The sequence below is a fragment of the Chanodichthys erythropterus genome, chromosome 11 (assembly GCF_024489055.1).
Source record: "Chanodichthys erythropterus isolate Z2021 chromosome 11, ASM2448905v1, whole genome shotgun sequence".
NCBI lineage: Eukaryota > Metazoa > Chordata > Actinopteri > Cypriniformes > Xenocyprididae > Chanodichthys > Chanodichthys erythropterus.
The window spans coordinates 52,729,165-52,754,654 of NC_090231.1; the positions used below are offsets into that span (position 1 = coordinate 52,729,165).

The 25,490-nt window shown below is 34.0% G+C and overlaps 2 protein-coding genes across 3 annotated transcripts; both read right to left on the bottom strand.

Moving 5' to 3' along the window:
- Nucleotides 1–1,303: 1,303 nt before the first annotated feature.
- ctdnep1b (CTD nuclear envelope phosphatase 1b) lies at nt 1,304–14,411 on the bottom strand. 2 transcript variants are annotated; one of them, XM_067400026.1, is made up of 7 exons: nt 13,828–14,411; nt 10,020–10,086; nt 9,702–9,820; nt 6,549–6,737; nt 6,408–6,426; nt 3,193–3,277; nt 1,304–2,479 (listed from the first exon to the last, which is right to left on the bottom strand). In XM_067400026.1, the coding sequence occupies exons 1-7, from the start codon at nt 13,939–13,941 to the stop codon at nt 2,419–2,421; spliced, it is 654 nt and encodes a 217-aa protein (XP_067256127.1). In that variant the 5' UTR covers nt 13,942–14,411; the 3' UTR covers nt 1,304–2,418. The 2 variants fall into 2 exon arrangements, with proteins under 2 accessions (XP_067256127.1, XP_067256126.1); XM_067400025.1 differs by having other exon boundaries at nt 6,315–6,426.
- Nucleotides 14,412–18,101: 3,690 nt separating this feature from the next.
- elp5 (elongator acetyltransferase complex subunit 5) lies at nt 18,102–24,439 on the bottom strand. The gene is made up of 8 exons (XM_067401386.1): nt 24,128–24,439; nt 23,972–24,032; nt 23,805–23,885; nt 21,367–21,578; nt 21,077–21,252; nt 20,093–20,188; nt 19,916–20,016; nt 18,102–19,157 (listed from the first exon to the last, which is right to left on the bottom strand). Exons 1-8 carry the CDS (start codon nt 24,180–24,182, stop codon nt 19,049–19,051), a joined length of 891 nt encoding a protein of 296 aa, XP_067257487.1. The 5' UTR covers nt 24,183–24,439; the 3' UTR covers nt 18,102–19,048.
- Between the last annotated feature and the right edge of the window lie 1,051 nt (nt 24,440–25,490).

A 25,490-nucleotide genomic window follows, 5' to 3' on the forward strand; every position in this document is an offset into this window, starting at 1 on the left:
TCAGTTTTTCTTTTTGTATGTATATATATATATATTTAGAGAGAGAAAGAGAGAGAAAGACTCACTATTGGGCAAAATAAATAAATTAGGCCAATCCAGGTAAAAAAAAAAAAAAAAAAAACTATAGTAATTTATAGTAAATACTAGTGCTTTTGAACCATACTACAGTAAAGTACTTGAATTAATTTGTTGTGGTAATTCTATAGTTGCTGTGGTAATACAAGCATTTTTTTTAATATAAACAAATGACTTTACCCAATACTGTAAGTTATACGTTTTCTACAACTATATGGTATATTATACTACAATATACACTACAGTTTGCTGTAGTGAAAACTATACTACAGTATTTATTACAGTTGATCACTTTACTATAATATTACTGTATGCAGTAGCATTCATTAACAAAGTGTTGTAAATACTATAATATATACAGTATACTCAATTTACTATAAATTTCTATAGTATTTTTTCACCTGGGAAGCTACACACCAAGCTTTTAATTGTCTTGACCACAAATGATTGGTCAGGAAATTAACCACAATTAAAAATTCACTATTTAAAAAGCCTTTGCCATCTCAAAAAAACATCGAAAACACAAAGTTTTTGGAAGAATATGAGAAGTTTGATTCAGTTGAGTGGAGTGATGAATCACAATGAAACCCGAACTGCATGGTGATCCTCAGAGCGGTGTCGTTGTAAATCTGGTGAGAAATCTAATAATAAACGCATCTCTACCAGTGAAGCATGGAGGAAGACGTGTCATTGTGTGGGGAGCCTTTTTACCTGCTGGTATTGGTGAGCTACTTCACTGTGAAAAGCCATTTAATGCTTTGGAGAATATTGCAGAATGGCTTGCTTATCTAAAGAGGATTAATCAGATGTTATTTTTCCAACAAGACAATACTCCTGTCCTGCCCAAATTACAAAGACAGCCAAGAAGTGGCTCGAGAACAAGTCCATCAGGCTCATGTTTTGGCCTGGTCAGAGTCCAGATTTGAACCCTATACTTAATATTTGGTCTCACATTAAACTCAAATGAACTGGGAGACATTTTTCAACTACTCATGAACTGTTTGAAGCCATTAACATTGAGTGGAACAACACACGACTCTTCTTCCTGTAAAAAGCTGTCTAAATGTTTAAGTTGTGTGGGTAAACTTGCAAAGAAAACAAAGTGGAATTTTTTTTGTAGCAAAAGGTAGAAAACATTTGCTGCCTACAAGGAAATATTAACACGGTAAAAGAAAAATAAACCCGGAGTATAAGATAGTGACACGTTTTTATTAGTAACGTGCACAGGTCTATGGACTTGTGTCCCAGGAAGCTGCCTTGAGACTTAACAAGTGTTGGATTGATGAGAATAGAACTGACATTATGTGACAGGTGCACAGAGAAACCAACAAGGCCTTGAGTAAAAAAAGGTGTCTGTTGCTCAGTCAGCTCTTCAATACAATGAAGTACAAGTTTTATAAATTCAAGTCTTGCCATTATTACATTTTCAGGAAAAAAAAAAAAAAAATATTGTAAAAAGGCGCCCAAGTGGTAAGATTTCATAATCAACCACATACATTCTGTAGAGAAGAATTAGAGCAGAAAGGCTTAAAATCTGTCGTTTAGCTTCTTCAAAGCTCATATTCTATTACATCCTCCCTGATAATCATGATAAATTCATTTACTGCCAAAATAAAACAGGATGAGAATTGATCAGAAGAATAAAACGTAAGAATATGCGGCAGAATATTGAGAATATCATCTTCCACATTCTGAATTTGGACAGGTCTACCATACAGAAGTCGTTAAAACCCATGTTTTCCAAGACAGTACCTCAAAAATAGCATATACAACTCTACAACAATAACCCTGAAATCTACTGGTCTGTCATCAATAGTTTATCCAGTGAACTCTATTAGATGTGCAGGGTATCGGTGGCTTTTTTCAGCCAGTCCGTTTAGCAGATCTCCGTTAGCGCCACCTTTAGCAGTGAGGTATGACGTCCCAAGCTGGGATTGAAGACGCAAGTCATGAAAAGGTCTGTTTTATCTTGCCTCAGTATCCAGCCACTCCATATCTTCAAATAATTAAAAGGAAAAACAGCAGATGTCCTCATACATACATAGCACAAACATAACTCAGCATAGGTAGAACTGTAAGGCAGAGACTCCATTCTGAAGAAGGGGAAAAAAAAAAAAAAAACCTAGGCAAAAAGCTTCCTGAAACATCCTAAAGTTTGCCTTGTCCATCCCCTTTGAGTTCAGGATTGACTCTCCTCCTGACAGACCTTATGTAAGGCTGTTTTTTGGAAGGCGATGGAGTCAAGAGTCAGGGGAGAATGAAGGCAGATGTCAGACAGGGAAGCAGTTGGACAAAACGAAACCAAAAAAAGAACGGACTTGAAGAAAGCCCTCGGTCGGATGATCACCAGAGTCGATGCTGGTGGAGATTTCTACTCAGGACGGACCGTACATCTGCGGTGAACCTGAAGAGGGAACACATATTGAAGGAGTTATTAAGCAGCAATAAAGCACACCAGGAGTAGCTAATCTTGTTTACTCTTCACTTCCGTTCTCACACACATTACTTAATTACACATCGCTTTTTAAAAGTTAGTAAACAATTCACACATGAAGAACAGTGCTATAATGGCGCTTTTCCACTGCATGTCACGGCTCGCTTTGGTGCTTTTCCACTGCATAGTACGGCTCGCTTTGGCGCTAGTACGACTCGCTTTGGCGCTTTTCCACTGCATGGTACTGCTCACTTTGGCACTGGTACAGCTTGCTTTGGCTCTTTTCCACTACATGGTACAGCTCGGTTTAGCTCGTAGCAATACTAAAATGGTACTAACCGCAGTGGAAAAGCAAACCAATCCAAAGCGAGCTGAGCCTTGTTGCACCATGCCAGGTCGTACCACGCAGTGGAAAAGCAAAACGAGCCGTACCGATAATAAAATGTGATGTGTAAAGACTGCAGGTCACTGATTGGTCAGAGAGAATCGTCACTACAAGCTTCATTGGCAGTAGAGGCGGCGCACTATAACGATCAGTTTATAATCCCACCCACAACTGCAGTGGAAAAGCAAACTGAGCCAAAGAGAGCCAAGCTGTGTCATACCATGCAGTGGAAAAGCGCCATAAAAGTTTAAGCATACACATCATTGTTTCATATTTTAGTTACTTTTGAGATCCTTACCTTAGTGCATCCAGCATGGGCAACAGGTTAAGAAGTGCTGTGTCACTGGGGTCACTAAACCATGACTTTATAGGTATTGCATTATCTATGGGTCAGAAAAAGAAACATAGAAAACAATTACACATTCAAACCAAACACGTTCTTGGTTATGAGCAACGTTTTCTCAGTTGACTACTTTTATTAAAGGGGTACTTTAAAAAAAAGGGCTTTCCATCAAACTTGGCTGCCTATGCGGTAGAAAGGTGAAACAATTTCTGAAATCGGTGCTACCTGACTAGAGAAACAAATAGGTCGGAAAACTATAACACTCATAATGCACTGGGCATGCTGCCATCCAAAGCCACTCCCAGTCTGCTATTGGATAAGCTTGACCTGAGACAAATACTGCTTGAGTAGGAAATACTTCTTAGCAAACTTTTAATCACAACAGTGTTGATTTTGGTGCAGGATTGTTCCTGGGTGCAAGAATGCAAATAATAGGGTATATGTCAAATGTCGCATGACCAAATGGGAACCCTGGTCTCATCGAATCCGCTTATCAGAGAAAGTGTTAACAGCAGTATGAATTGTCACTGATATCTATGGACTTTTAAGGTAATCAGCTAACCTACAGAGTCCTTTTTTTGCCGCTTTATTCTATTTTAATATTTTTATGTTCATGAGAAGAAAAATGCATTTTTTTTTTTTAGAAATTAATCGCTCCTTTAAAGTTATCTTGAGTAAAACTGCTCATTAATTAACAAAGCACATGCAAAAGACCTGAAATGCAAGCGATGCGATCTGATTTACAGAATATGGAAGTTAAGTTGCGCATACACCCTATCAACTTTTAGTTGGAGTAAGTTATTTTCAGTTTCCAATGAAGAAACCAGAGCATTGTAGGCAGTGGCTAAAGTCTGCAAAAGAATAGTAAATATGGAGAAAATACTGTGATGGAAAATCTTAAAAACCTGTTTGTAGTCAACATTTCAAACCGAATGACTATGAATACAGTGTTTTAGATGAAACAGAAGGGGAAAAAAAAAAAAGAAAGTGCCGTTTTGTTAGTTCATTTGGAAGGAGGAGGAACAGGGAGCACCTTCTGCCAAATCTCCCGAAACAAAATGCCGTACAGGTAAGGTGGCTGCTGCATCGTATTTTTTACTATAATGCTGTTCTTTAAAGAGTATATATAGTATGATATAATTTTCAGTGATACACCTACCCTTACAATAACTGTTTTGTTAATAACCCTCTGATGATCAGACTGTCCGTGGGAGTGGATACAAAAATGTGGAAGTACAATCTGTAGTTTTCACAAAAGTCCTGGAGCTGTCAAAAAGACTCTCGCTGACAAATAAACAGGAATTCTCTGTCCAGGTAACAAAGAAAAAGTAAACTTTGTTCATTTATATATACTACTGACACTGTACCAATACAAAGTGGTTTGATAATTGGCAAACTTACATTTTAATCTAAACCTATTTGTGACTAAATGTGCGGATTCATTTATCGCTGCTTTGCCAGTTTTCTGAGATGAAAGATTTCCTCACACAGATTTCGCAACAGGTTCAAGTTGGTCACATGGATTCGCTGCACTGACCAACAGAATTCTGCTTGGTTTGAAAGAGACTGAAAACATTGCTACGCTATGACAATGGACTTCTTTTGACAGTAAAATGTGTATTATTCAAGACCAAGCTATTCATTTATTGATCAGGTCTTTCTAAACTGTTACCCTGAAATGATGTTTGGTGATGGTATTGACTGACTGCTGTTTTTCTATTTAGTCATTTAATTTGCATCCTAAAGTTCAGATGTTCTTTTATATGCATGTATGATCAATTTCAACTTCAAAAATCAACTTTATAATTTACTTCCAAAATGTGATGCATTTCAAAGTAAAAAAAAAAAAATATATATATTTTTTAAAAAATTCAAAAGATTCATCAGATATTGTTTGGATTCTAGAAGTTTTCTGTATATAATATGATATATTAAATCCTATTTTTTACTTACGGCATACATTACTGTGATGCTGAACATGCTAAACATGGTGAAATGGCCTAAAGTACACAACCACAGACATCATGCAGAGAGACCAGGTTGCATAAAGCACCTTAAGTGTAATTTTCCCTTAAGATCGCCCTTATGTTTCCCTTAAACTTAAGGGTGTTGCAGAAAATAACCGTTAAGTGTTACTTAAGGGTTTCTTTAGGCGAAACGTCATAAACCCTTAAGAATTTCCCTTAAGTATATATTTTTCACTTAAGTAATGCGTAAGTGTTGCATAAAGCCCCTTAACCTTCATTTCCCTAAGTATATCGTAAGGTTCGTAAAACTTCACCTTAAGTGTTACACAGAGTGAGCAGGTTCAATCCAAGTCGTATAACGTGCCACGATCGGCCGCTTTATATGATAGACAAATTGTACTTTAGCGGTTTATTCACATAAACATTGATGAAATATAACATCTTATAACATATCTTATATGGTAAACGGAAGCGCAAACGTGCGTGCATCACACGCAAAAACAACCCTCATTGGTTCTTGCGCGCACATTTGAGCTTCCGACACAGCCGTAATCATATGGATGTCTTTCAATAAATGGACATAAATGATGAGAGAATATTAAAAATATCTTTATTTGTTGTCCAAAGATGAATGAAAGTCTTATGGGTTTGGAACGACATGAGGGCGTCAGGGTGAGTGAATGACGGCAGAAATCTCAATTTTGAGTAAACAATCAATTTGAGTTTCTCGTCTCTTTCATATTTGGTTTTCTTTTTTGTTTTCCTTATCCATATTATGTTGTTTTCTGTGAAAACTTACCACGATACGTATTAACAAATAACGTGTCCATGGCAACAGTAGAATTTTTTAACGGCAAAACCTGGGATGCTGTCGTTAAACACTTAACGGTTTCCCTTACCTAAGAGAACAGTTTAAGAGATTATATGCAACACCCTTAAGTCATTCCCTTAGTTAAGGGGAAATCACGCCTTAAGTGTCATACTTAAGGGAAAAACTTAAGGTGCTTTATGCAACCGGGCACAGCTGGACAACTGCTCACACACAAGTTAATCCTGTAAAGGAAGCAGCACAAACTACAGCGCGTTGTTGAAATCACGTTATAGTCTTACCTGGATGACTGCGATATGCCCCTGGCGAGTTGTCAAGAATGACTACACTTGATAAGTCATCATGTACAACGGACAGGTCTTTAATATAACTACCTGAATCCAGTGTACAGTGCTGCACAAGATAAAGAAACGGAAAGTATTGTTGAAATACATCCTTGACTAATTTCTGCCTTTTCCTTATTTCTCATAGGAAAGGTTAAAGGACAATGAAATGTACAGAGTTTGAGTGGTTACCTGTCTGTAGTATCTTCTTTTCAGGATTCCCTTGTTGTTATCCAGTTTATCAGCTACCGCAGAGCCATAGATCTCCATACTAGCAGTGAACACTACTAACTCATACCACTGACTGACCACCTCTAAGAAGAAGTCGACATGCGGCCTTTTATGTACAAAGAATCTGACTGGGTGTTTGTCTATTACCACCTGAAAAAAATGACAGCTTATGTGAGAAAATTAAATGAGACATTTGGAGTTTTCAACTAAGGATGGAGCAACAGTGATGCATGATTAATCGAAAATGTTTTATGAAATAATAATAATAATAATAATCAGGGCTGTAAAGTGCAACATGTGTCACATGTTATGAAAAATTGGTCTGTGCAATGCATAAATTTCCCACAGTGGCATGGGATTGACAGTTTTGCATGTGTGAGAGACCCGTGACGTGAGAGATTGTTGTGTGCAAACTTTTTTCCCCACACATAGGTGCTTCTGCTTTCATAGTGATGAAACGAGAGCCACTTCATGCATATCACATTTTGTAAATATATTTGCGCAACGAAGAAGCTACTTGCTTAAAGTTTGACACATTATAGTGATAAAGAAACATGCATAAATGAGAAACAGCACAAAACATATTTAATCGCAATAAGCTGCAAAAAAAAAAAAAAAAAAAAACTCAAAACGGGACTCATGCAATGACTCAAGCCTTGTTTTTTGACTTTCGCCTAACACCTCTGACTTACACCTCAGATGTGTTTATAGTTCACACTCACACTGTTACTATTTTCTAAAATGTTAGGGGGTGTTTGGAGAAAAAAAAAAACTAAACCAACAGAAAGTATTGATGAGATGTAACTTGGCAATGTCAGATCATATCGTCAAGTTTCAAATAATTTGTTTTACCGAAAATGTTCTAGAAGATTTAAAAATTATTTTGGAAGGTGTATTTCATGTCTTTTTTTATTTTAAAGATTTAAAAAGAAAATAATGGAATAAAGATACTATGCACACTGTGTCCACCACCAGCTTTGTTGTTTTATCAATGTTTTAATGACCATCCATGTTTAAAAAGCAAGTTTAAAAAAAAAAAAAAATTATATATATATATATATAATAAAATCTGAACAAAATGGCTTCTTTACGCAAGAATCAGTATTTAGTATGACCTCCTGGACTTCTTCCAGATTTTCAAAGTAGAAAATCTGAGAAACATCATATTTTGAAAGTTTTTCTAGGTCTTCTAGTTCTATTCCATCCCATTTAGGTTTAAGAGAGCCGGTTCCTGCCATTACTCAAGTGTAAGGGGAGGTCATAAATTAATTGCCACTTTAGCCTATAATGCATACAAATTTCCTGTATTTTCTGGTCATATTCTGATAAAGAGATGTATATATGGTCATTATACCATTGCTAAAACAACATCTAATGGTGGCTGAAGACTTTTAAACAGTACTCTGTACAAAAGCCTCTAAGTGCCATCTGAAATTTTCTTCTAAAATGAGCATTTTTATCAAGCTTGTATGTTTATGTTCAGTTATTTCACTTTAATGGTAATAAAAAGGACATATTAATTGCCATTAAAGTGAAATTACTGAACCTAAACATACAAGCTTGATAAAAAATAATCATTTTAGAAGAAAATTCCAGGTGGCACTTAGAGGCTTTTGCATCTGAAGCCTTCATATATTTGTCACATCGCCCACCCCTAAACCACTAGTTATTGATGTGATTAATAACATAATTAGCACCATACAGTACGGTCCAAAAGTTTGGACCACTAAGATTTTTAATGTTTTTAAAAGAAGTTTCATCTGCTCACCAATGCTACATTTATTTAATTAAAAATAGAGTAAAAAACAGTAATATTGTGAAATATTATTACAATTTAAAATAACTGTTTTCTATTTGAATATATTTCACAAAGTAATTTATTCCTGTGATGCAAAGCTGAATTTTCAGCATCATTACTCCAGTCTTCAGTGTCACATGATCCTTCAGAAATCATTCTAATATGCTGATCTGCTGCTCAAGAAACATTTAATGTGTACAATTGTACAAAATATTTGTGTACAAAATCTTTTTCAGGATTATTTGATGAATAGAAAGTTCAAAAGAACAGTGTTTATCTGAAATCTAATCTTTTGTAACATTATAAATGTCTTTACTGCCACTTTTGATTGATTTAATGCATCCTTGCTGAATATAAGTATTCATTTCTTTAATTTCTTTTCAAAAAAATAAAAATAAAAAGTCTTACTGACCCCAAACTTTTGAACGGTAGTGTAAAATGCTACAGAAGCTTTGCATTTCAGATAAATGCTGTTCTTTTGAACTTTCTATTCATCAAGGAATCCTGAAAAAAAAAGTACACAACTGTTTTCAACATTGAAAATAATCATAAATGTTTATTGAGCAGCAAATCAGCATATTAGAATGATTTCTGAAGGATCATGTGACACTGAAGACTGGAGTAATGATGCTGAAAATTCAGCTTTGCATCACAGGAATAAATTACTTTGTCAAATATATTTAAATAGTACACAGTTGTTTTAAATTGTAATAATATTTCACAATATTACTGTTTTTTACTGTATTTTTAATTAAATAAATGTAGCCTTGGTGAGCAGACGAAACTTCTTTTAAAAACATTAAAAATCTTAGTGGTTCCAAACTTTTGTACTGTACTGTATATAGCACGCATCATGAACGGCACTATTTATGGTTGTTTTCAGAGATGTTAACAGGCGTGTACTTGTGCTATAATAGTGTGGCCTGTGCTACCAAAAAAAGTGTTAATGTACAGCCCTGATAATAATAGTTATTATTATTTAAATATGTAATCTCAATATTTTATCATTTTAATAATATTATATATTTTTTACTTTAATAATTGTAATATATAAAACAATTATTGTTATTATTATTATTATTACATTTAAATATGTAATATCATATTTTAATATTTAAGCAGCTGCTAGCTAATGAATTATTTTAGAGCCAAGCATAACTAGAAAAACATAACTGTAAATAGAAATTTCCATGAATTTCCCTGGTCTGGAATCACAATCCCTGATATTTCTAGGTTTTCAATGAGCATGGGAACCTCTGTCTATAGATTTATAGTGCAAATTTAATGTACTCCTTAACAAAAATATTTCATCTTACTTTGAGGATGAAGTCTGGCGGTGTACCAGGCCGTACTGTAGGTCTGAGGACTCCATCGTGATGCGAATGGATCAATGTCTCGTCAAGATCTAAAACTAGGATCTTTCGCTTCACGGTGTCTGAACATAAATACAAACACAAACTGACAGGTTAGTCAATGAAATCACAAATGAAAAAAAATAAATAAAATTCACACAAACACAAGACTGTGAATTCAGCTGTCTCAATGACAACTAACACTCAGATTGTGAATGTTAAATCTCAACAGCGGCTTTCTACTTCTACTTTTAACTTGAGGAGAAGAAAAGATATACTCACTGAGTCTGTTTCTGGAAATGGGTGACAATGGTAAAATGTCATATCGCACTGTTTGATACTGGATTATCTAGAACAGGAAGAAGACAAAACAGGAAACAGCCACCTCAGTACAGCACAGGGCATGAAATGTACAATGCAGCAGAAGGCATTATGTGCACACCTTTTACAGTTTATTTAGATATGCTATAATGGTTTTCATGTAACATTTACATTTTATTAATACATAACTTTTCAGAACTTACTGGTCTCTAATGACAAGTGAATAAAGGACATTTAAACATCACATGAAAGCACAATAAAAAAAAGATTTAAAAAATTTAGATGATACAGAATTTAAATAAAAATAAATAATAAAACAAATGTACAGTAAATCATTTTCTTTTTCTTTTTTTCCAAAATAGTTTTTTTGGTGAACGTGACTGAACTATGACTTGCTAATGTCGTGTACTTAATTTGTGTTATTAATATAATATTAATATATATTTTTTTATATAAATGTATGTTTATATTTATTATATTTTAAAAAGTAATATTTAATATAATATGACTATTAAATTTGGCATTAGGGGGTTTCTGCTCTCCAGATTCAAGATAATGAAATATAATGAAAATCAATATCAGGTGATCACATGACCGCGAGAACCCTAAATTAGAATCAAAAAAAGGTGTAAGTGTTTAAACAAGCTTCAGTTGTTAAATAAAATTTTAGTGTGTTTAAATGTCAGGCGGTACAACCAAATAGTCGTATGTATTTACAATGTAGTTGTACCACCTGACATGGAATGTGTACCAACCTACCCATACTTGAAATTAGCAGTTTGTCGTTCCACACGACCTTCGTTCATCTTCAGAGCCCAAATTAAGATATTTTTGATAAAATCCGATGGCTCAGGGAGGCCTGCATTGACACCAAGATAATTAACACTCTCAGATACCCAGAAAGCTACTAAAGACATATTTAAAACAGTTCATGTGATTGCAGTGGTTCAACCTTAATGTTATGAAGCACGAGAACACTTTTTGTGCACCAAACAAAACAAAACAAAATAACGACTTTGTTCAATAATATCTAGTGATGGCCGATTTCAAAACACTGCTTCATGAAGCTTCAAAGCTTTACAAATCAGTGGTTCGGAGCGTGTATCAAACTGCCAAAGTCATGTGATTTCAGTAAACGAGGCTTCGTCACATCATAAGTGTTTTGAAATTTCAATGGTTCACCACTGGGGGGCGTGACTTTGGCAGTTTGATACACGCTCTGAACCACTGATTCGAAACAAAAGATTGGTAAAGCTTCGAAGCTTCATGAAGCAGTGTTTTGAAATCGCCCATCACTAGATTTTGTTGAATAAAGTTTGGTGCACAAAAAGTATTCTCGTGCTTCATAACATTAAGGTTGAACCACTGTAGTCACATGAACTGTTTTAAATATGTCTTTAGTAGCTTTCTGGGCATTGAAAGTGTTAATTATCTTGCTGTCAATACAGGCCTCACTGAGCCATCGGATTTCATCAAAAATATCTTAATTTGTGTTCTAAAGATGAATGAAGGTTTTACGGGTGTGGAATGACATGAGGGCGAGTAATAAATGACAGAATTTTCATTTTTGGGTGAACTAACCCTTTAAGGTCCTCTGGATGATGCATTATCATGTTTACTTTTAATACCTTGTCAATTCATAATAAAAGAGCCATGTTTGCAGTAGTGCCACCCTGACATCTGAATAAACAAATTGCTGGACAAAATGTTTTCAATTAGGTTCTCTCAACAGCTTTAAAACTACTGATATTTATAAAATTTGTTTATATTAAATGTTTCAAACCTAATGCCATAGTATTTTTATTATTAAGACACCATTTTAAATAGATTTCTTAGTCTGTTCATTTGTTCAGACAGTTGCACGACGTGACATTTTGGGGGTTTAAGATAACAAAACATAAAATAATATGCATTATTAAATGTACTACAAAAATTTATTTAAACTAAATAGGTTTTATAGAATAAATGTGTCATGAATTCATCAAATGTAACATGCAAAAATATGCACGTCATGTCGTTGACCCATTAATCAAAACGAACTTAAGAGGTGTCCTGGACTTGCCTTATTTCTCAATTGGTCAATTAGCAGCTTACTCAAGTACACAACTTCCAGGAATTAAACAGAGCTCAAACTCAGGTCACTTTCTCTTTAAGAGGTCCGAGACCCTCTGCTTCGGGTCCACCACTCACCACAATGTGGATACTCTTCCTCTCTTTCTCCAAATCCCTCTCTTCTGAGCTATCTTTAGCTCTCCCAGCTGTCTAAAAGTGTCAGCAGAACTTAGGAGAGCACAGCCGAGCGAAACTGCCAGGGTGACTTTGAAAAGAGGGCTGTTTATTCCCAACTTGCATTAGGCCTCAATAAGGACTCATTCATAATGTCGGGTCAAGCTGAACTGACCCGATGATTGCATGACTGGAAGGCATGTTTAGAGAAGTGCCTGCAACTCCAGCACCATTATCAAAGTCCCAGACAAGTAATACTTTTATAATTACATGTTAACGATCATCTTAAGGTTATTATACAACTGGCTTGCCAAAGCCTGTTGTGCAAAGGGGATTATAGTCTGTTCTCCTAGCCAAAGTGTTTACATTCTCTGAGCTAAAGCATGTGACTCATTGATCAGCTAATTCTTAAAAACAATGACCTATTGGATATTCACATATTATTTTATTATTATATTATGATATAAATGAATTAATATTTATAAATCCTCTATTTTTAAAAAATCATTTTGGTGCAAAGACATTTTACACTTACATTTCCATGATCATTTCTGCTTTAGGCTCACAGTAAAATAAATATTAAATAATATTATATATATATATATATATATATATATATATATATATATATATATATATATATATATATATATATATATATATATATATATATTATTATTTATACACACATACTTTTGTAGTTGTAGTACTCATCTTAAAACTTATTTAATTTCAAGTTATTTATTTCAGTTTTTTCCATCTAATATTTATTATTTTATTTAAGCTTGGTTTAAATTATCAGAGTTTTTTTATAGATTTAGTTAAAACAATGACAAAACTGGTTGTAAATAATTAATCTTATTTAAAATAAAAATATTTTTTGGGTGCAAACAAGTCATCACTCATCTTACCCTGATTATTACTGCTTTAGGTTCATAGTAAAATGCCATATAATATAATATAATATGTTTTCTTGTAACTAATATAACTAATTTTGGTGGCAAGTCATATTTTACACGTCTCACCCTGATCATTTCTGCTTTAGATGCATAGTAAAATGTAATATAATATAATAATACATTATATATATTTTAGAAAAAATAACTAATGTGGTGTCAGGTCTTATTTCACACTAATGGTACATGTTTGACTGTTTATTAACGCTTTAGGCACATAGTAAAGTGTCACATTTACAAATTTAGGCGTTGACAAACCTGCTGTCATTAGTTTTGTAAATGTCAGTGTGTTTAATGGAAATCGGTGTAATACATTATTCTAAGTTGTGCTATTACCAACTAATGGACATAAAGGTCTCTCCAATGAATCACAGACCACATGCACAGAATAAACATGATATAAAAAGCCACTGCCTACTTCATTAACATCAATGAGAATGAGAATGAATAACTAACCTATCATGTTATCAAAATGTTAGTCGGTTTGACAACCCAGACAGGTGTCTGCTCCCACTTAGGGCACCTGCATGTGAGTTCAGATGCATGCCACACAACAAAAGTTGCTCAAACATGAAAACGACACTCACCGTTCGTATGTGCTTCCTGAGGATGTACAAAAAGAAGCTCCATAGTCTGGATGTCACGCCGAGGAAAGTGCGCACACCGAGGAGACATTGGCGCGTCTTTAGCATGTCAACCATAACACCAGAGTCCGTGAGGTGTGATTTACACCGCTGACAAGAGCAACACAACACACCTGTGGAAATAAGATCCTGCCAACCATTCACAACTTCACACTGGAGCGTCCCGAGGCACCTCACGCGCCTTGATATGATTCAAATAAACGCGTGAAGGGTGCAAAAGTGCAGCGTTTACAAAAGTGCGTGTGTAAAATATCACTTGGTGAATGTCTTTATCTTTAGAAAGGTAGTTTCTCTGCCCAAATGCTCGTTGGCTAAGATGGTCAAACAAACTGGAGTGTCGAACAAATGTCTCCGTTCTGCCAAAAGCCACGAGAAGTGCGACTGTCCATCTGCTGCAACATTAAAACCACAATGCGTGTTTTAGATTATCTCTGAAAAAGCGAGAAGAAAACGCGTACAATGTCTCACCGCTGAGAACAGTTTAAAGCCAATACGGTAGAGCAACACGGGCCGCCATCGCTTCCCTGACGTCACTTCCGCGAAGGGACACAAAGTTTGTGCTCACGTGGCCGCGGCGGTTTTCAAAAAGACTTTTGAGTTCTCATTCAGTGTTCAGCCGTAGGAAGCTTCCACAATTTTCTTGTCATTTATTTTTTACTGATGACAGCGGTGAGGTAAAATAAAAAAGTAATTATTTTTGTGATATTAAATTATTAAAAAGAACAAACAAAAGATTTGGCGTAGGATTTTTGATTCATTCAAATGACTCGAATCTTTTAAATTCGCTCATCAAACGATTCATTCAGTAGCCCTGAATGGAATCAAAGTGTAAAATTTGTATTTTTTATGGTATATTAGAGTGTTTGTCATAAATTATATATCCGTGCATATTATTATTATTATTTTTTAATTCATGTGCCTCAGAATCTTTAATCAAAATAACTTCACCTTCTCTGATGAAATGTTAGCGAGACAACTTGTCACTCACATGAGATCGACCAATAGCAAACCACAACAATCCAACCATCCAATCAATTCACCATGAACAATGAACAAAGTCCCGGCCTACATTTTTTCTTGTTCGAGAAGCTGATTCATGTTTTATTATGCCATTAACTGGTGACAAATGAGTGTCTTTTACAATCGATTCATTATATATTTTGAAGGCAAAAATGGTCCATTGTCTAAAAAAAAAAAAAAAAAAAAAAAAGTCATTATTTTTGCGATATTAAATTATTAAAAAGAACAAACAAAAGATTTGGCGTAGGATTTCGATTCATTCAAATGACTCGAATCTTTTGAATTCGCTCATCAAACGATTCATTTAGTAGCCCTGAATGGAATCAAAGTGTAAAATTTGTATTTTTTATGGTATATTAGAGTGTTTGTCATAAATTATATATCCGTGCATATTATTATTATTATTTTTTAATTCATGTGCCTCAGAATCTTTAATCAAAATAACTTCGCCTTCTCTGATGAAATGTTAGCGAGACAACCTGTCACTCACATGAGATCGACCAATAGCAAACCACAACAATCCAACCATCCAATCAATTCACCATGAACAATGAACAAAGTCCCGCCCTACATTTTTTCTTGTTCGAGAAGCTGATTCATGTTTTATTACGCCATTAATTGGTGACAAATGAGTGTCTTTTTCTGTATTATCAGTGTTACTCACTCAATCGATTCATTATATATTTTGAAGGCAAAAATGGTCCATTGTCTAAAAAAAAAAAAAAAAAGTCATTATTTTTGCGATATTAAATTATTAAAAAGAACAAACAAAAGATTTGGCGTAGGATTTCGATTCATTCAAATGACTCGAATCTTTTGAATTCGCTCATCAAACGATTCATTCAGTAGCCCTGAATGGAATCAAAGTGTAAAATTTGTATTTTTTATGGTATATTAGAGTGTTTGTCATAAATTATATATCCGTGCATATTATTATTATTATTTTTTAATTCATGTGCCTCAGAATCTTTAATCAAAATAACTTCACTTTCTCTGATGAAATGTTAGCGAGACAACTTGTCACTCACATGAGATCGACCAATAGCAAACCACAACAATCCAACCATCCAATCAATTCACCATGAACAATTAACAAAGTCCCGGCCTACATTTTTTCTTGTTCGAGAAGCTGATTCATGTTTTATTACGCCATTAATTGGTGACAAATGAGTGTCTTTTTCTGTATTATCAGCGTTACTCAATCGATTCATTGTATATTTTGAAGGCAAAAAAGGTCCATTGTCTAAAATAAGTCATTATTTTTGTGATATTAAATTATTAAAAAGAACAACCGAAAGATTTGGCGTAGGATTTCGATTCATTCAAATGACTCGAATATTTTGAATTCGCTCACCAAACAATTCATTCAGTAGCCCTGAATGGAATCAACGTGTAAAATTTATATTATTTTATGGTATATTAGAGTGTTTGTCATAAGTTATATATCCATGCATATTATTATTATTATTTTTATTAATGTGCATCAGAATCTTTAATCAAAATAACTTCACCTTCTCTGATGAAATGTTAGTGAGACAACCTGTCACTCACATGAGATCGACTAATAGCATATTGACCAATAAATTGTAGTATACTGTATATATTATAGTATTTTACAACACTTTGTTAATGAATGTTATACTGTATTATTAATTATAGTGAACTGATCAACTGTAATAAATACTGTAGTATACTTTAGTTTTTACTACAGTAAACTGTAGTGTATACACTAAAAAATGCTGGGTTAAAAACAACCCAAGTTGGGTTAAAAATTGACAAATTATTTAAACCAACTATTGTTTAAAAATTGCTATATGGCTAGCTTAAAATGAACCCAAAATAGTTGGGAAATTAAAAACCAGATGCAATTAGAGACAACAATAATTGACAAAAGGTGAATGTTTATTAATAAGATTTAATATTTTATTAATATAAATTTAATAGTTTAATAGTTTATTAATATAAATTTATTAATAAGCTATTTAATAAATGTTTATTGTTTAATAATTATTCATTGAACATTAATAAATGTTCATTTCCAACATACTTTGGGTTAATTTTAATTAAGCAATACAGTGATTTTTAAACAATAGTTGAGTTAAAACTACCCAGCAGGTTGGGCAAACATTTAACCCAACCGCTGGGTTTGTCCATTTTCAACCCAACTTGGGTTGTTTGTAACCCAGCATTTTTTAGATTGTATATTGTAGTATAATATACCCTATAGATTAAATAAAACTTAGTACAGTATTGCGTAATGTAATTAGTTTATATTACTATAGCTGTTGTATTACCACGGCAACTATAGAATTACCACAACAAATTCATTCAAGTACTTTACTGTAGTATGGTTCAAAAACACTACAGTATTTACTATAAATTACTATAGTATTTTTTCACCTGGGATGTTGTTCAGTGTGGCGATTTCTTATGACCATTTAGAAAATGACCAAAAATTCATGTGGAATCCTATTAAAATGGCAGGATTTTATCTGCAAAACAAATGCTAAATAACCATAAACATGACTGCACCTCAAGAATAAACAACAAATAGGTTTTGGGTGATGACTCGAATCTTTTGAATTCATTCGCCAAAATGATTAATTCAGTAGTCCTTTCTGCATGTTACATCATTACGCCAGTAGTGGGCAACAAGTGTCTTTTTCTGTGTTATAAGCAAGTTATTTACTAAATCTATTAGTTAAAGATCATGATTCATCACTGAAATAAGTCACCTTTATTATAATTTTTGTGTGTTGCGAGACTGCAGAAACCATGTTTAAGGACAAAGGACACTGCAAGGGAATCTTAAATGTTAAAAGCTCTGGTCAACAAAGCTGAAGTCATTTAAAACCCAAAATTAAATGTGTACAATTTGTTTGTGTATTTGAGTTCTAGTATTATTTTTATTTGTAATTTATTGTAGTTTATTGTGTTTGGAGCATCATGTCTGATCTGAAGTTTGGGGAGCTTTGGTCAAGATTTCAAGAGAAAAGTTGTCCCTCTATCTCCACATGTATAAAAACAGAACAAAACGAGCTTAGATATAAAACAATAATAATCATAGTTGGGCAATTATGCTTAAAATATTTTCAAATCAGTGCTTGAATATAAGGGTCATTGATGAATAAAGTTTTTAAAAGTGTTAAAAAAAATGGAAATATAATTCATTCTGAAGTTTTATTAAGTGTTAACAATGAGATTATGTGGTTTTTATAATCAATTAACACTGCTTTTGTCATTTTGTTACAAGATGCACAAAATTTGTCACCAAAAAGTCATTCGGTTTATCCAAAATTTCGGTTTTACCGAATGACACTTTTGGTAATACCGAATGACAATATTTTCAAACCATGCTAACAGGCTGATATCTAGCTAGCCAGCAAAAGGACAATCAAAAATTTTATATTTAGTACAAGTTTATAAAATATTACAACATTTTGCATGTTTTATAGCGGTTGTACCGAATGACCTGATGTTTCGGGACATGCGTATTAGCAAGTGAAAACATGAATTTTTCAAATAGTTAAAAGAGTTAGTTACTTTGCTTCATGACCATGTGGTCCTTTGCAGGCGTCTGAATGATGTCACATCCTGTCACATGATATTGACCATTGATCCAAAATTAATGTTAATATATGGTGTTATAAAATCATGCCAGAATAAGAAATATATACATTTATTACATTTTAAGATAGTTTAATCACAAATAAAATGGCTGTATTGGCCTTTGGACGGTTAAACCAAATGACCTTTTGACACTTCAAAATCTTTAAAATACCTTTATATGCAGGAAAATATAATTAAAACCTTTTGGATTCAATAAAAGAGATCTAGTTGTACTTCCTTACACTTTGGATGTCATATCTTTGTTTTTTATTATTATTAAGACCTTTGGACAAAAAAATGACCCGTCACGTCGATTTTTTTATCCACCAATACAAAAACAGCATAACATAACTAAGAACTCTGGTTCATCAATTCATATGTCAAAACAACATTCTCAAGCCTAGTCTTCTCATAGCTGGTAGACAGACTACCTTAGACTATTTGACTCATACTAAAATAAAGAATCATAAATAAATAATTTATAAAGATGGATATGACATTCGCAGATCTAGGTCATGATGTAGGCTGTCTTCATTCACACATCAAGATCATCATCTGGATCCTCCTCGTCAAAGTCATCGCTGACATCAGGCTCGTACACGATCCGTCCCGAGCCAGGGGTCGGCCTCAGAAGAGCAGATTTTCTGGAGAAAAAAAAAAAACCAGATTGCAGCATGAAAGACTGAACTTCTCAGACATCAAAACTGTGGTTTCCCATACAATGATGTAACTCGCTGCTTCATTACCATAGTGCGATGCATCACTGAACAAATCAACCAGCTAGTCATGACTGTTTCCCAAAACCGTACTGTCGCAAACCTGTCATTCAGCCACATTGGTTAATGATGTCACACAGGTGGTGAGTAATAACTTCTTTAATGAATCCGTTTGAGATCAAATTAATGCTAGATTTTTGCTATAAATTATGGACGTCATCTGAGGACTAATTCTCATTTTTCTCAGTTTTTTGCTTTATTTCCAGATTCAATCATATGCTCGTTCTTATGTAACAGAGCACATACGCACATGCGCACTCTTTAAAAACAGTGCTTTAAATCTCTTGACAAACTAAAATATGTAAAATGACATTTGTATATATTCAGAATAAAAGATATACATTGTACTTAATGTCAGCTTGCTTATTTTGCTCAAGATAACGATTTTTTAAGTCCACATGTCATAAAAACAATAAAGTATGCTTCTAAATTATGCATTTGTTCTCCCCTCCACCGTTTAAAGTTTATGACCAACTCAGAAACTTGGGTATCAAAATTATCCCCGAGCTTCCCAGTGGTAAATACTACTTGAGAGGGCGTTCATGTCCAATTTTTAACTAGGAAACTCCGATAGCACGTGAAGGCAGCATAAGATAACACTGTTTACATCAGTAGAGGTCTCTTACTTCTCTTGGCTGAATACAAATGGCAGTGCCACTTTCTCCTTGGCTTTTCTCTCCTCCTCAGACAGGCGTAGATTGAAGGTCAAGTTTGTTGTTGGATCAACCTGCTCAGATCACAAAGAAAGACAAACAGTTACAACAAAAAACCTCCATCTAAAGTCATTGAGCGGCTTTGCTCACCTCCGCTACATCTTGCTCTTTCTGTACATGCACAGATTGACGTGATTTGGCCAGTACAGAAAGGGTTGCATCCTCAGACACGCTGAAATACTCTTCCTAAAAATTGATTAAACACATATTGAGTTTAGTATGGAAGTTTGTTTTTGCCACTAAATAAAAAAATAAAAAAGGTAATTAAGACTTTTAAATCTCACAATTCTGACTTTTCTCACAATTGCGAGTTATAAAGTCAGAACTCGCGATTCTGACTTTACAACTCGCGATTCTGACTTTACAACTCGCGATTCTGACTTTACAACTCGCGATTCTGACTTTACAACTCGCGATTCTGACTTTACAACTCGCGATTCTGACTTTACAACTCGCGATTCTGACTTTACAACTCGCGATTCTGACTTTACAACTCGCGATTCTGACTTTACAACTCGCGATTCTGACTTTACAACTCGCGATTCTGACTTTACAACTCGCGATTCTGAATTTATATCACAAATCTGAATTTAGAATTTACAAATCTGACTTTAGAACCCGCAATTCTGATTTTATATCACAAATCTGAATTTAGAATTTACAAATATGACTTTAGAACTCGCAATTCTGATTTTATATTACAATTCTGAATTTAGAACTCGTAAATCTGACTTTAGAACTCACAAATCTGACTTTAGAACTCACAAATCTGACTTTAGAACTCACAAATCTGACTTTAGAACTCTTAATTCTGATTTTATATCACAATTCTGAATTTAGAACTCGCAAATCTGACTTTAGAACCCACAATTCTGACTTTAGAACCCGCAATTCAGACTTTAGAACTCGCAATTTTGATTTTATATCACAATTCTGAATTTAGAACTCGCAAATCTGAGGAAAAAAGTCTGAATTGTGAGACAAAAAGTCGCAATTACCTTTTTTATTTTTTATTTAACGGCGGAAACAAGCTTCCATAGTTTAGTTCATTCAGAGTAAAAATTCATGTCTTACCTCTTGCATAACTTTGCCCGACTTTGTGCGTCGTGTGGTCATAGCCACAGTATGATGTTCATAGTTTGCAGGTGCCACAGAGATAACAGTGCTGGCTAAGTGACTTACAATACCTACAACACCTTGCAGATGCAAGTCTGAATGCAGGAGACTGATAATCATTTTAATATCTCCTCCTAGTGGTCAGTGGAAAAAACAAACAAGAGCATTATTTCCTAAGTCTTGAGGAAAAGTCTTGAATTTGTCAACAATTATAAGGCAACACAGTTTGTCAATGTGAAATGTTTCACCTTTTCTGAGCTCTTGAAGTCTTTGACAGATGACAACAGGGTCATGATGTCTTAAAACAAATGAGAGGGAGTCAATAACAAGTACTGATGCTTTGGCATGCTGCACGTCTTTGATGAGCTTAGTTATGTGTTGAGAAGTGAGCTGATCGACAGTGAAAGAAGACCTACACATCCAGCCGAGGGGGTCAGGGAAACCCTTATGAAAATAAAGCCTTTAAACACACAAAACACAAGAGAAAGTATGTAAGTGTGTGTGTATTGAGCATTAATAAAAAAAGAAAAAAAGAAAGAAAGAAAAAACACTAAAAGAATGGTAGTATATTAATCAATAATATACTAATATTAATAAATTATTACACTTACAAAATATGTTAATAAACAGTAGGGAAAAACAATGGTAAAAAAAAAAAAGTAAATAACAATATCCTACATAATAACTTATAATAGTAATAGTAATAATAATAATAATAACAATAAGGTAGCAAAATAAGCAGGCTTATCAACTTAAAAATATAAGACTACAGGTCTGTCCTGAAAGATAAAAGAATAGTTTTATATCAATAAGTAATATACTAATATTAATAAAATATTACACTTTTGCTATTGTTTATACACTTACAAAATGTGTTAATAAAGAATATGGGGAAAATGGTAAATGAAATAATAAATAAATATTAAAAAAAATGTCCTACATAGTTAGCAAAATATGGTTAAAAAAACCTAACAAACAAACAATAAATAACCAGGCTTTTCAACAATTTTTTTTTTTTTTTTAAATGTCAAAGGCTGTATATATTTGGCTAAAATTCATAAATCACTTGATATGGCTAATAATAATAATAATTTTGCTGTTGTTTATGCACTTACAAACTTTATGTAAATAAACAGCAGGGAAAAACTATGGTAAATCCAAATAATTATAAATAATATCGTACATAGGTAGCAAAATAAAGTATTAAAGAATAATATAGCAAAATAACCATACTTATCAACTTAAAGTTTATTTTTTGTCAAAGGCTGTGCATATTTTGTCACAGCCTAATCAATCACTTGATACTACAGCTAATATTAATACTTTTGCTGTTGTTTATGCATTTATAAACAATATATTTTTTGCACAAATGAATCAGTCACTAGATAATATGAATAATAGAAATATTTTTGCAGTTGTTTTTGCACGTATAAAATTTATGTTAATAAACAGTGAAAATAATGGAAAATGCAAATAATTTAAAGTAACTAAAAATATCATGCATAGTTAAGATAAAAAAAAATAAAAAAATAAAAAAATAAAATTATATATGACATATATATGACAATTGTTGGCACATATTCTTAGGTCACTTGATACTTTGGCTATTTTTAATAAAATATAATATTTCTTCTGTGGTTTAAAAACTTTGTTTGTTGTGCATAAATTAAAAAAAGTTTAATTTTAAAGTCATTTTTGTTTACTTTTGCACAATAAACTGTTTAGTGTGGTGTTATGTCACCACTAAAATGTGAAATCTTGAAGGGTTAGTTCACCCAAAAATGAAAATAATGTAATTTATTACTCATTACCTCATATCGTTCCACACCCGTAAGACCTTCGTTAATCTTCAGAACACAAATTAAGATGTTGTTGATTAAATCCGATGGCTCAGTGAGGCCTGCAAAGACAGCAATGACATTTCCTCTCTCAAGATCCATAAAGTTACTAAAAACATATTTAAATCAGTTCATGTGAGTTCAGTGGTTCTACCTTAATATTATAAAGCGACGAGAATACTTTTTGTGCGCCAAAAAAAACAAATTAACAACTTTACAACAATATCAATATGATGGGCTGATCAACTAACACTGCTTCATGAAGCTTCTGAGCTTTATAAATCTTTTGTTTTGAATTAGTGATTCGGATCTCCTATCAAACGGCTAAACTGCTGAAATCACATGACTTTTGCGCTCCAAATCACTGATTCGATTCGTGAAGCTCCGAAGCAGTGTTTTGAAATCGCCCATCACTAGATATTGTTAAAAAGTCGTTATTTTGGGGGGGGGTTTGGAGCACAAAAAGTATTCTCGTCGCTTTATAATATTAAGGTAGAACCACTGAACTCACATGAACTGATTTAAATATGTTTTTAGTAACTTTATGGACCTCGAGATTTAAATGGCTATGCAGGCCTCACGGAGCCATCGGATTTCATCAACAATATCTAAATTTGTGTTCCGAAGATTGACGAAGGTCTTAAAGGTGTAGAACAACATGAGGGTGAGTAAAAAATTACATTATTTTCATTTTTGGGTGAACTAACCCTTCGAGTCCTGAAGCAAAACCAGTTGAAAACCACTGCACTATGATATTTAGATTTCAAATTATGTGTCAACATATGCATAGAAGCATGTTTCAACTTCAAGTCACAAATCAAGAGTTTTATTATTATTATTTTGCTCACTTCTGCACACAGCTGCTGTCCAATCCAGCACACACTTCTGTTTCACTCGCCTCAAATCCCAGCACATGTACGTCCTCTCCCCTTTAAAAAGATTTAAACACAAATCAAATAATATCCAAAGTGTAACAACTTAATAGAAGTCAATAATAAAAAAAAGCAGAACTTGCCTTTTCAATGCAGCATTAATAAAACACTTGAGGATTCCCCGACCGCTGCATTTGACAGTATCTGCAAACAAGATCACACATATAACTTAATTACTACGGTTACTCAGCGGTACAACCGGGATAAGAGTACTGATGAGACTCCTGACGTGAAGTTACCTTGAATGAGTGTGAATCCTCCAGCCTCTGCTGCCTGAAGCACATCTAGCAGCATGACTCATTTAAACACTCTCAGCTAACAGCTAAACAATCACTTCTGTGCTTGGCAAGCTACTGGGAGGCGTATTACAACAGCACTGTTAATAAAGCATCTTAAAGACCTAAATAAAATTAAAAATGCCTGGTTATGTATAAGACTTGATGTAAAATTCACGATCAACACGAGTTTGATTACAACGAACACTCAATTTCCCAAAAGCACAGCGGCTAATCGAGCAGCGGTCTTCCTTCTGCATCGCTGTTTGCAAACTCGAGTGATGCATTAGCGCCTCCTACTGTGCTGTAGGATGGACCGGTTTCATAATTATGACAATGAGGGAAAAAAGATACTATCAACTGTGTGGTTACCGACATTCTTTAAAATACCCTCTTTTGTGTTTAGCAGAAGAAGAAAAAATCGGATATTGTTGATTAAAACCGATGGCTCAGTGAGGCCTCTATAGCAATGCCATTTCCTCTTTCAAGATCCATAAAGGTACTAGAAACATATTTAAAACAGTTCATGTGAGTTCAGTGGTTCTACCTTAATACTATAAAGCGACGAGTATATGCATTATTACATCTTCTAGATGAAAAAAGAAAAAAAGTTTGTCAAGACAAATTTTAAGTTGGCTTGAAAGAGGGTCCAGAAAGTTTGAAGCAGTTTTAAAAGTTTGAAGTTTAAAAGTTTCATTTTTAGTTTAGTAGTTTTGATAGATAGATAGATAGATAGATAGATAGATAGATAGATAGATAGATAGATAGATAGATACTCATGGCGGTTGCTAGGGTGTTATGTGGTTGCTAGGGTACTCTGTGGTTGCTGAGGTGTTGCTATGCGGTTGCTAAGGTATTCTGGGTGGTTAATAGGTTGTTGCTATGCGGTTGCTAAGGTATTCTGTGTGCTTGCTAGGGTGTTGCTATGTGGTTGCTAGGGTACTCTGGTAGGGCTGGGGTATATATCGCATGTGATTGTCACACGCATTTTGTCAGTAAAGCCGGTTCCCTGATTACCACTAAATCATGTTCACCTGCTTTCAAATGGAGCGTCATTGAATAGAGAGAGCCGTAGATCACTGACAAGCCACATAATATCGCGTTCATTATCGAAGGCGATTCATCTGCGATATGAACGCTATATTGCGTAGCTTATCAGTGAACTGCGGCTCTGTCTATTAAATGCCGCTCCATTTGAAAGCAGGTGATGGCGATTTACCGGTAATCAGGGAACCGGCTTTACTGACAAAATGCGCGTGACAATCACATGCGATATATCCCCCAGCCCTATACTCTGGGTGGTTGCTAAGGTGTTCCTATGTGGTTG